The 12,846-nt window shown below is 39.6% G+C and overlaps 1 protein-coding gene and 1 long non-coding RNA gene across 2 annotated transcripts in view; both read right to left on the bottom strand.

Moving 5' to 3' along the window:
* The window catches only part of LOC309637116, a 276,838-nt gene that overhangs the window by 111,915 nt on the left and 152,077 nt on the right, over positions 1-12,846 (bottom strand). The window lies entirely within an intron of this gene.
* On the bottom strand, positions 8,406-12,819 carry LOC309636530 (uncharacterized protein C11orf71 homolog; the record flags this gene model as incomplete). The annotated part of the gene is made up of 1 exon (XM_082409721.1): positions 8,406-12,819. One exon carries the CDS (start codon positions 12,817-12,819, stop codon positions 12,424-12,426), a length of 396 nt encoding a protein of 131 aa, XP_082265847.1. The 3' UTR covers positions 8,406-12,423.

Below are 12,846 nucleotides of genomic sequence, written 5' to 3'. Positions count from 1 at the left end.
TTGTCTCCTGGTATTCACACCCTTGTGTAGTACCCTTCCACACAATCTTGGCTAGCATGGGTGACCAATAGAATACTGAGAACCTGATGGTGTTTGCCTTATGAGGCTAAGTCATGATGGATATAACAGCTTTCTCCTTGCTTTCTTTTGGATCACCTTGCTCTGGAGGAAGCCAGCCTCTCTATGGAGCCCAGAGAAAGGCCTGTGTGGTGAGGAACTGATGTCTCCCACCAACAGACAGCATCAACTTGCCAGTCATACGAGTGAGCCATCTTGGAAGGGGATCTTCCATCCCCATTCAAGCCCTCAGATGACTGCTTCCCTGGCCAACATCTTGACTGCAAATTCATGAGAGACTTTGAGCCAGAATCACCCAGCTAAGCTAACCCCAAATCCTTGACCCATTGCAACTGTGAGATCATCAGTGTTTATTGTTGTTTTAAGCCATTAGATTTTGCGGTAATCTTTTTCACAGCAGTAGATAACTAATTCAACATTAGTGCCCAGTTGGGGTTTTTTGAAGGAAGGGTGGTAAGTTTGGTTTGGGCATGTTCTGTTTAAGATGCCATCTAAGTGGAGATATTGCGTAAACAATTATACGTAAATGTCTGAAACTCAGAAGAGAGCTGGGCTGGAGGTTTAAATTTGGGAGTCCTTAGCATAGGGATGGTATTTGAAACCAAGAAAGAGTGTGAAGAAGACAAGAGAACAAGAAAGGCTTCTGGGAGGAAGTGATAGCTGAACTAAATGTTGGTATGGGACTAGGAGTTAGTCTGGAAAAGGAGCTGAGGATGTGAACTGAACTGGGCAGGGGGAGGAGGGAGGAATTCCAGGGACTTCCGGAATTTAGGGTGTAAATAAACTACTTGTGGAAACTGGTATCTGTTTGAATTGAGGCCATGTGTATTTCTAAGTATCTCCTGAGTGAATGATAAAGTTCTCAGTCCGTACAGGCACCCCCTCCAAAGGCCATTCCTGGTATAGTATTAAAGGATAAATGAAATTGAAACATAAATATAAATAAAATATATGCGGTTAATAAAAGACACACATGCAACAAAGGAGTCTGCTTTGCAGAGGGAAAAATTAGAATTATCAATAACAAAGGAATTGGTAATGTATTCTGTACCTCCTCAAGCCCTTTTTCACAAGCCGAGTGGTTTGAGAAATAGGTAGTCGACTCAGCCAACTCGTTCATTTCTATGTGTCCTGGTTGCTACACTGAGTCTATATTAAAATAAAGTTTTGACATTTATATATGGAATGATATATAAAAAGTGGCATAGAAAATATCTAGAAAGATTTTAGATATGGGTTAGATTATAAGACTCAAGTAAGAAGTACAGAAGTAATAATCAGAAAAAAATGTATAGATATTTACAGGTACTCTATACTATTAGATTAGCCCCAATGACAAGGGTCTATGTACACAATCCCTGTGTTCAGTAGAAAAGAGGGACATGTTTTCTTCTCTGGCCATAAACATGTGAGAAAGGATTAACTCAGCTACCTGACTTTTGAAATTTAATGGATGTATTTATGGAAGAATATTAGAGGTGACTGGTCTTGCTTCAAAAACGCTAAATTTCCTGAACCTGGACTATGTTTTCTAAAATTCAAGATGCATTTAGCAAAGCAAGGAAAAATAAATTCAGGCTGCTAGCTTGGCAGCTGGTCTGGATACAGTATTTTGCTCTGTTTACTCTGTCAGGAAGCCAGTTACATTTGATTAAATTCTGAAATTAGAATGCATGCATTCTGGAAGATACCAAGCAGTTTCATGCTTTTACCCGTATGGAAAATGTGATTAAGGAAATGAACTCAACGGCTGTAGAATCCGAAGAGATCAATGCAACAGCTGTATTCAACTAGGCTCAATGGGCTAGACCTTTACTTTATTAAAATGGATGGCGTTAGCATAGAAACTGTGTCCACATCACATAACTGCTGTATGCTCTGAACTCAGGCCGAGAAAGGAGCCAAGTGGAACTGCCATCCAATATTATGGCAGCAGTGCAAAATGCAGAGCCACTCTCACACCACGAAGCTAAAATTAAGCCAAAAGGAGAGATAATTAAAGAATTTATATGCACAGTCTTCCCACATCAACATATTGGATTATTTTCAAAATTGCTGGTATGCCCTAATTTGGCAAGTTTTACAGAATTCCCCCACAACAATCTGAAAATTCTTTGTGCTATGGCAAGATCTTTTGCTTTGCCCGAAAGGAAGTAGGCTATGAATAATAATTTATGTGTGAAATACTGTCAGAGGTCAGATATAACCAGATAATCCAGGCAAAAAAATACCTCGTTGTGTTCATTTACTCAGTTAATAAGAGGTAAATGGTAGGATTTTATTGGAATATACTTAAATTGGCACCTGTGATTGCCAAGTCTTCACTTTGACCATATAGCCTTGTTAATAGTTTGAAAAATGGAGATAGAATTGAGTATTATCATCAAATTGAACCTGTGAAGCCCAGAAGGGAGTGTGAAGGGACTGTGGTCTAAGAGACGCTGACCCAGAGGACTGTCTAGATAAGACTTCCTAGAAACAGCAGTACGTTGACATGGACCTCACGTTCTAGGATCTAATCTTCAGGTTCATAATCAAGGAAATCTGTGTAAGGGCTCTCCAAATGTAATCAGATTCTTTGGGCTGTTTCAGGCTAACCAAACCCGCAAAAAGAAAACGCGTAAAGCAGAGTGCCAATAATCACAGGACCTTGTAAAACTCAGGTGAGCTGATGAATACATTCTCTTCCTAAAGACATGCTACATAGATGTTTGCTTGGTCAGCTTGGAGCCAGAGCAAGAAGAGCTAATGGATCTCACTTGTCAGTTTTATCTGGCTCCATATTCTTCTCTACAGATCAGATATTCATGTTCTTACATTGGGGGACACTCTTCCTTTCACAGGAGAAAGCGAGGCAAGTTCTTGCCTATTGAACTGCTTTTTTAGAAATACCATGTAGGCTATCCTTTCTGTTAATGCAATCTTTGTTTGATATGGTTTAAGACAAATGATTCAGCAGAGCTAATACAGTTGTTCATTACCCTAGACTATCCCTTGTACCTGGTTACCATCCATGATTATTTTGAAATGATCTACCAGGAGAACAATGCAGGAATTGATTGATTGATGTCTTGTAGTTAAAAATATGAACATAACCTAATTGAAGTTAACATGATTAAAGAATAAAGAGACTAATAATGTCTTTATTAAATTACTTTACAGATTATTTAAATTTAAACAATTTTTTGATAAAAATTAACAATTATTTTGTAAATTCAGAAAAACATAATCAGCATATATTATACAAAATGCCATCACCCAAAAATCACATTTTGGCAAAATTATTCCTAGTCTTTTCTCTATATATTTTGTTTATATAGGTTAGAGCATATCATATATACAATTTTATATCCAGCTTTTGTCATATATAACATAAATGTCATTACACAAATAAATTCCTATGTTATCTAAAACTTCATATTTGAACGGCTAAATGGAATGCCATCTTAAATCAGAGGTTGCAAGCTCAAACGGCATAAGGGGCCAGGTAGGTAACTAAAATACGTGAAATGTAAGGGTATAAGACATAGGGGGGGCCTCCCTGGTGGCGCAGTGGTTGAGAATCTGCCTGCCAATGCAGGGGACACGGGTTCGAGCCCTGGTCCGGGAAGATCCCACATGCCGCGGAGCAACTAGGCCCGTGAGCCACAATTACTGAGCCTGCGCGTTTGGAGCCTGTGCTCCGCAACAAGAGAGGCCGCGACAGTGAGAGGCCCGCGCACCGCGATGAAGAGTGGCCCCACTTGCCGCAACTAGAGAAAGCCCTCGCACAGAAACGAAGACCCAACACAGCCATAAATAAATTAAAAAAAAAAAAAAAAAAAGACATAGGGGGTAACTGAAAACATATATCCCACCAAAGGCATTCAAATTTAGTTTTATTTTTAAATATATGATGGCAAAATCAAGTGGAGAAAATAAGCAAGCCACAGAAGAATATGTACAGTATAATACCATTTATATTGTTTTAAAACAGGTAAAACAATTCTGTGTTACACTTAGAGATACACTAGGCATGCACATGTAATGAAAGTAGTTTTAAAAAGTAAAGCAGCGAATGCAAAATGCCAAATTCAGGACAGTGATTATGTCAGGTGGGAGGAAGTGATGTGAGCACAAGATTATCAAAGTGAGATAAACAGAAGAGATTTTTAAGAGCGGGGAAATATTTAAAGTTGGGTAGTAAGCACCCAGGTGTTGACTGAAAAAAATGCACATCCTAAAAGTTGAGAATTGTTTCATTTGGCAGACTTTCTGAGGACTTCAAGCCCCAGAGGCAGCCTCTCAGGTAGCTCTGAGGGACTGCTCTGAAGAGGTAAGGGAGGAGCGAGGATATATAGGCGTTTTGCAATAAAGACCAGGTAGTCAGAACATCAAAAGATTACTGTTAATTAAAGAAAACCAGATATCTCAAGTTAGTGAATTTAGCGCTTTTCTACGTATGGGAAGATGTAAGAGTCTGGGCTCACTGAAATCATTCCTTTGATATGCAGCTTGGCTATCTAGGGCCAGTATCCCGTGCTTTCCCATCCTGAGGCTCCTCTGGGTGCACCGCTAGGGGGCTGCAATGGTTAAAGTCTTGGCAGTAGGCAGCTGGGTTGTCCCCATCCTGAGTTCCCTCAGGGCTCACTGTTCAGTGCGGCTGCAGTGACCTGACGGCCGCAGCATCCTTTGTTTACTGATATGATAGGCAACATTTTTCATTCACATGGGTATTGGTTGCATTTTACTTACACTGTCTTGTACATATTATTGTATATTTTAAAGGGGAAAAAACGCCCAAACTGCTAGCTAAAGAAAACTTCCCTCTGGATTTCGCCACCAGCTAGCTGCTAGCTGGCTACCTTAGCACAAGTAGTATAGCACAGTCACCAAGAGTATGGTGACTTTGCCAATTTTTATAGAACCTTCCAGCTAAGAATGGTTTGTACATTTTTAAGTGGTTAGAAGAACTGCCCTAGACCACTGTTATCGAACTGTAAATGGCTTTGGAAATTAGCTTTTGCTGCAGGCTTGATAATGTTTCTCAATGAATTAAACCTAAAGCTGTAAAGCAAAACAGCACTTCTACACCATACCTATACTGTGGTAGAGTCATTTCAACAACTAACCTTGTTTGAATCACAAGCAACCTCAAGCTGGTTTATATACTTTACTATGCTGTTCATAAGTTAAGAAGTAAGATCTCCATATCCAAACAAATTTGCAGCAGATATATTTTGAGTTCAAACTACTGTTCAACAGTCTTTTGGACCTAGATCTAAGTGCAAAGAAAATTCCCATATTTCAAAATCCATTTAACTGTGCAATTGAGGAGCTTCCACCTAAACTTCAATTGAAAGCAATTAATCTACAATGTAATGACATGCTAAAAGGCAAATATCAGAAGAAGAATTTAATAGAATTGTATAAATGCCTTCCAAGCAATGAATGTGCTCAATTAAAACCGTATGTTCATGGACTGATATCAGTATTTGGCAGTACCCATGAAAAGAAAATTTCAAAGATATTTTCAAAGATAAAATACATAAAATTCATTAAAAATCAGCATTTTCAGATGAGCATTTGCTATTGATTTTGATGATAGGGAATACCAACTTTGAATTTCAGTTAAGCAAAAAGAATTCCATCTTCTCCTTAATAGTACTAGTGTTACTGAACCAAACTTGGGTCCACTCGCCTGCACGCAGTAAAGCCAATCTACTGACACTGGATTGTGGTGAAGGAAAGTGCAGCGTTTATCCTAAATACGCTAATACAAGGAGGACAGTGGCTTGTGCTCTAAAAACCCCAAACTCCCCAAAGGGTTTCAGCAAAGCATTTTTAAAGGCCAGGTGAGGGAGGTGGGGGTCACAGGATATGTGGTCAGCTCATGCACAATGCTCTGATTGGTTTATGATGAGGTAACAGGGCTGTGTCACAGGGGTTAATGTTATCAATCCTTAGGTGCCAGTAGGTCTGGGTGGGGCTCATGATCATCAAGTAGTTAATTTCTTCCATTTGTTGGTGGTTTTAGCATCTGTAAAACAACTCAGGAAGTGTGCATCAGATACTATTATCTAGGTACTTCAGAGAGGATCTAAAGCAGAGGATATGGGGGAGGGGTCTGTCCAGGGAAGGCCCCATAGGGTCCTGCCCGGTTACATTAGCATTACAAAAAATTGTATCACTTATTATATTTTGAAATTCATCAATACAAATTTTGCAGAAATTTTTCTTGTTACATAAATACCTACATAATAGCCTCAATTTTGCCTCTTGGATTACAAAGTCTAAAATATTTACTACCTGGCTTTTTATAGAAAGTTTGCCAATCTCTGTCATAGAATGATTGTGAGGATTAAATAAAATAATCCTTGTGGAAATAATTAGTAGCAACCTGGCATGTAGTAAGCACTCTTTTTTTTTTTTTTTTTTCCTTTACCTGTCATCTATTTTGGACACATAGTTTCCCTCTTTTTAAAATTATAGGTAGGGGGGCTTCCCTGGTGGTGCAGTGGTTAAGAATCTGCCTGTCAATGCAGGGGGACATGGGTTCGAGCCCTGGTCCAGGAAGATCCCACATGCCATGGAGCAACTAAGCCCGTGCGCCACAACTACTGAGCCTGTGCTCTAGAGCCCGCGAGCCACAACTACTGAAGCCCGTGCGCTTAGAGCCTGTGCTCCACAACAATAGAAGCCACTGCAATGAGAAGCCCGCATGGCAACGAAGAGTAGTCCCCCGCTGGTAGCAACTAGAGAAAGCCCACACGCAGCAACGAAGACCCAACGCAGCCAAAAATAAATAAATTTAAAAATTAATTAATTGATTTAAAAAATTATAGGTAGGGAAAATTTTTAATACATTAAATATTTATGTGCATAAATATTTGTCCACATCTTGGATTAGATTATGTTCCTAGAGGCACGTTGATTTGAAATCCTAAATACTCAGCTCTTGGAGAATGGTTAAATAAATGGTATAGTTATAGTTCAGAATAATATTCACATTTGGCCTCCAATTAAAATACAGAAAGTGAAAAGAGTGTAGTTCTCACCCTAACAAGAACAAACCAAGTAAGCTACAAAGGCATGGCTTTTTTTTTTTTTTTTTAATTGAAGAAAACTTATTTTGCCTTACCATAATTACTCTTATTCCTGCACTTGCCTTCCTGGAATGTTCCATTTTGCGATTTTGATTCCAAGGAGAAATAGCCTATCTGTGAAGTTCATTCATTCATTTAACAGGCATTTATGAAATATCTACTCTTTGGGCACTTAATAGGTACAAATAAATACAAAGATAAATTTAGACAAGTTGTCTGCCCTCAGACAATGTAGTAGGGGAGATAAGAAATAGATTATACCTCTATCCCTGGAGCTAGGTGTGAAGCCTCACCCCAAATACATGAACAGAGGATGAGGGAGAAGGTTCCAAGGAAAGGAAAAACCAAGGTGCTCCTATAGTTGAAGGATAACTAGTTGTTAGGTAGACAGAGTATCAGAAGTCACCACACTTTTCCAGTTCTGTGAGTCAATACATTCCATTTTTTGCTTAACCTGGTTAAAAAGGGTGTGTCCTTTGCAACAGTAAAAACTTTAACCAATCTGGATGGATAAAAATTTAACTGGCAGAAAATAAGGACAAGCAATTTAGTTAAAAGGTCTAGGATAGGCAGAGACACAGAGGCAGAAAAGAGCAGCAACCCCCCGGGGGAATTAAGAACATGAAAGAAGGCTGGCAATATAGCTTGGTCAGATTATGGAAAGTCTTAAAAGTCTGTTTATAGAGTGTACAGTTTTTAAAGCCGCACTGCTTCAGTTACTTTCAGGTCTCTGGGAAGATGAAGACAATTATTTTTCTCCTCTGATTCAGAAGAAGTGTAGTTTGAAGGAGGGCTGCCTTCAGATATTCCAGTGAAATAAAAGCCAAGTAAACAATTATTTTTTTAACATTACACTATTGGCATACTTGATAACTGCACCTACCCGTATTCATCAGGGGACGTTCCTAACGCCTTTCCTTAGTAACAAAGCCAGTCTTGATCCTCAGTGGCTGGGAATCTAGCCACTAGGCACATGCTTGCCTCCATCCTCCCACCCACTCACCAAAGACGTAGACAGGTACCAGAAACCATGTGGAATAAAGATGGCGTTGAACTTTGTCAAATCATGAGTGAGGAAACCGACCCACCTGCGTAACTCATAACATTCTGGAAACTTATTAAATTCCGCCACACCATATAAAGATCCATTTCTAATACCTGACGTGGGGAGCCAATGGAGCCTCTTAGGTAGGCAGCATTTCTAATTGTTTCTGTAGAACTGAGGCTCCTCAGGAAGATAGGTAGTACGTAAAAAATTTTAATTTATGGACAAATACATTTGTGAAACATTGGTTAAAATGAAGTTACACAGGTTTCCTTTTCTAAAGGAATTATCAGACCCTTTAACATGTTATTACACATTATGACACCCTAAGAAGGTGATAAAACATGCATTTGTCAATTTTATTGACCTCTTGTCTTTTTTCCAAAGAGTATCTTGTATTTCTAGTAGAGGTTCTATGGAATATACTATGGGAAACACTGGAAAAATTTATGGTACTGTAAAGTTAAAGTTTAACTATGCGATCAGAGAGATATGCTTTGGGCTTATTGATCTGGAGCTATATATATTTAGGATGCAGAGAGACAGAAGCAAACAAAACGGGATAGACGTCCAGGTAAATACAGTCCAGGTGATGAAAGTATATATGGAAACAGAACATAAATACATTGTGAAGATAAAACGAGCAGGACTTTGCAATTGAATGGACATAGGCGATAAAGATAGGAAATAGGTGGTATGAGGTCGTAGATACTCAAACTTACGCATTTGGTTGGCTAGGAAAATGGGGAAAATTGGGAAGACAGAAGCTGCACCTAAGTGGGATCTAGATAGGTTCATCAAAGGAATAAAAGACACAATTTTGTTCGAAATACAGTTGAGCCTCACCATTAAGTCTACCTACTCTTCCCTCCCATAGGACTTTCCTCCTTTTCTTTCTTTTCTTCCTGCTGAGTTACCCCTCTTAGAATTAGGCTTAGCACCAAATCTGGGTATTAAGGGAAAATCACCTTGGCCTCCTTTTTTTCTATACCCCAAATGGGCATTCTTTTTAAGAGTTTTAGAACCGATGAATAGAGGAAGTAAATATACTAACAGGACTTCCCTTCGACACATACTAGTCAGTTGCTTAGTATGATATAAAAAACAATGGCCAGTAAGAACAAAAAGGAAGTTACCATGGCTTTTTAAAAACTTATGGAAGTATTAATTTGGGGGACTACTTTTTTGTCTTAGAAAATTCATCTATTTTAGAATGACAACATGCTATACTTAAGCAGTGATATTAAATTAAAAGTAATTTTGTACATTAACATATGGATTTTTAATAACACGGACTACTCTTGGGAAAACTTCGTTGTTTCATTTAAAGAGGTTTATGTTGGTCCTTGCTTCCACAATACAGTCTTTGTGACTCTAGGCAGATGCTGTAACTTGGACACCGGTGCAGATGTTAAGAAGAAGGAGAGTTTAGACCTCCTTTGGCTCAGATTTAAAATTATGGAACATCGGGACTTCCCTGGCGGCCCAGTAGTTAAGATTCTGTACTCTCACCGTAGGGGGCGAGGGCTCGATCCCAGTCCGAGGCACTAAGATCCCACATGCCGCGTGGTGCAGCCAAAAAAAAAAAAAAATGATGGAGCATTAATGTGAACAAGGTTCTCCTCTTATCAATTTTTTTTTTCATATCATTTTCTTTCTGGCACATATACACTACTTATTATGCAATCAAAGCCCTACTCCTGATGACCCTATGTGAGTACAAACAGAAATCAAGTCACTCCCACTGGGTCCTCTTCCTCTTGTGTGCTTTTGTGCACGTTTATGCCAAACTTTTCCTCCTTTGTTTACAAATCTCAGCCTTCTTTCCCTGAAGCTAAGGAATATGCCTCAAAGGTATATTTAATGTTGTACCATCTCCTAGGGCGATATGATCCAACGTGGCTGCCTAGGGTAGCCCCTATTTATGCCTATTGCCTAAGCATAATTAATTGATAGCCCCCTTCCCCTCTGAAGTGCCCTGGTTTGCACAGTAAATATGGTCATCCTACGTATTGGATGTATACATCCTATACAAAAATGTATACCTCATTTTTCACTTCTCACCCCCCCAATTCTCCATTTTCAATTTTAATCAAGTTTATGATTTAAAGAATAGAATTAAAGGTTAAATGGAAAAGAACTGAAGAAGTCATCTATGACTTTTCATCTTATAAAATAAGAAGTCTTATTTCATACTTGACAGAATTTAGCCTCTATGTGAACTTTGGGGAGTTAATTTATTACCCTGTGACGTGGTATTTTCCACCTTCAGGCATCTCTAAGTTTTATGAAAATCCTTCTTACCTTCAGCCTTAATTTTATTATTCTTTCCCAATCTAAAACTCTTAGCATGTAGGTTTGGGATTCTTTCTCAACCACACCCAGCCTAAGGAATCCATATATTATGAATTAACTTCTTTTCAGATATCTATTGATAGAATAGCATTAGTTAGCTACTATCTTTGCGAGAATTGAGAAAACAGTCACTCAAGTCATTTTTGGTGTTACGTGATTCAAATGAGGAACCTGGGTTGAATGGCTACAAGGCTCTATCTAGCTGTATGACCTTGAAAAGTTTACTTCATCCCTTTGTGCCTTGGTTTCTTGGCAAAAAAACGAAAGTATAATACTTTTGTTATGGGCCGTTGTGAGAATTAAATGACATACATAAAGCTCCATAAGAGCAAAGACCTTATCTATCTTATTCACCACTTTATTCTAAGTGCCTAACATAGTTACTAGCAGGCACAGTTACTAGCAGGCACAGAATAAGTGCTCAATAAATATCTGAATAAACAATGAATAATCGCCTCTAGCACATTGCCTTGCACATATTACACATAGCTACTATCCTTTCAAACGATTTTCTATGACCTGGTTTCCAGACCTCTCACTGTATTGGTCACTCTTACAGAAGCTCTCTGGTTTGTCAATATTCTTCTTAAAATGTAGTTCTCACAATTCAATTGTTTGGTGTGTGGAAATTTTGCTTTATCTGAACATAATTACAGACCAGAGTCCGCTGGGAAAAAGCTACACTGCCTGCTTACATAGAGTTGCCACTTACAAAACCCACTAATTTTCTCCCAATACCACCCTTTAAACCTTGAGGTATGTATGGTTAAGACAAAATTATTAGCAGATAAGGAGCGATCAGCCAGATCAGGGAAGAACCAGGATAGTGCAGTATTACGGAAAGCCATGGCGACCAAGGTTTATTTTCATCACTGCACCTAATGAACAGTCCAGTGTGGTGATTTATTAGCCTCTCCATCTTGAGTACACTCCTTGATCTCCTTGATAGCAGGGCTATGTAAAGTTCACCCACAGTGCTTAGCACTGGGAAAATCTTCAAATACTGTTTAATAGTGGAATGGGAAAAGACAAACGAGAAAGCTTAAGGAAGATGCTAGAGTGAACAGATGAGCAGCTGCCTAAGAGGAGACTGTAAGATGAAGGTTTCCAATTTTTGTGTAGTTTGGGACAAGATTCAGATTAAGGAAGCTGGGACTGAATGTGAGCAGTAAGGTGACAAATGTAAGTGTAAAAGTTCATTTGGAACTTTTGGCAAACAAAGAAATGTAAATTGGTTTAATAATTTGAAAGAGTAGCAAGGTTTAGGTTTTGCTTTTGCTGTTTTAGTATAATTGAGACTGAAGTTTGTAGATATCCCTTAAGAAAAAGTGCAGGAGGGGAATGGAAGAAATCTTAAGGACAAGATGATAGAACTGTTGGGCCACAGGGGGGAGGATACGCCACAGTAATAAACCAACAGAAGTAAAGGTAAAGGGAATAGTCTGAGGTAGAAAGGTAGGCATGTAAGGAAACTCGGAATTGTAAGTCTCAAAGTAGGAGGATCTGCCAGGGAGGAGGTGTAAGACTTGGTGAAAAGCAAGACAAATTTGGATCCATTGTTGGGAGGATAAAAGGATTATTGACCTCTGGGAAGGATGATCCCATCCTTTGTGACTACCTCAAAAAAATCTCTGCAGCTCCTCCCTTCCGATCTAATCATCATGGCTGTTTAAAACCATCTGAATCAAGTAACTGTAAACATTTTACTTTGCGCTAGGCTAGAGTTAACAGGACTCCCACGCATTTTTATATTAAACTGAAAAGACGTCCCTCGAAAAATAAGACTTCGGTTGCACCAAGAAAGTATTTTAGAGAAGCCTTGTTCACAAGCTAACTGAGGGGCGGAGCGAGGTATTCATTTTAAGCTGAAAGACGGGCTGCGCTAACACCTCCAAATGCCACCAGACGCTGTTGCAGGACACTTCTTAGGAGGTCGAGTTTAACCGCAGGGCCCGGGTAAGGTGAGAATCTGGCTCGGCGGCTTTGGCTCCGCGCCTCCTGTTCCCTTCCCTCTATAAAGCGGGTCGGGCTCCGGCCGCCACCAGGCGCCCGACGGCTCTCGGTCCGGAAGTTCAGCCGCACAGTGGACCGAAGAATAGGTTCTGGAAGAATCTCCTCGGGACTGGTAACGAGGACGCTGTCTCCAGAGACCATCGCCAACGCTAAGGCCGACGAGCTGAGGTCGCCGTGGGAAGAGCGGTAGGCCACCAGGCCTCTTCGATCGCCGGCAGACAGGGACACATAGTTCAGGGCCATCTTCAAACACTGCCCGCAGCATCTGTG

The sequence above is a fragment of the Balaenoptera physalus genome, assembly GCF_965194825.1.
Source record: "Balaenoptera physalus genome assembly, chromosome: 10".
Taxonomy (NCBI): domain Eukaryota; kingdom Metazoa; phylum Chordata; class Mammalia; order Artiodactyla; family Balaenopteridae; genus Balaenoptera; species Balaenoptera physalus.
This window is presented reverse-complemented; position numbering and strand designations above follow the sequence as displayed.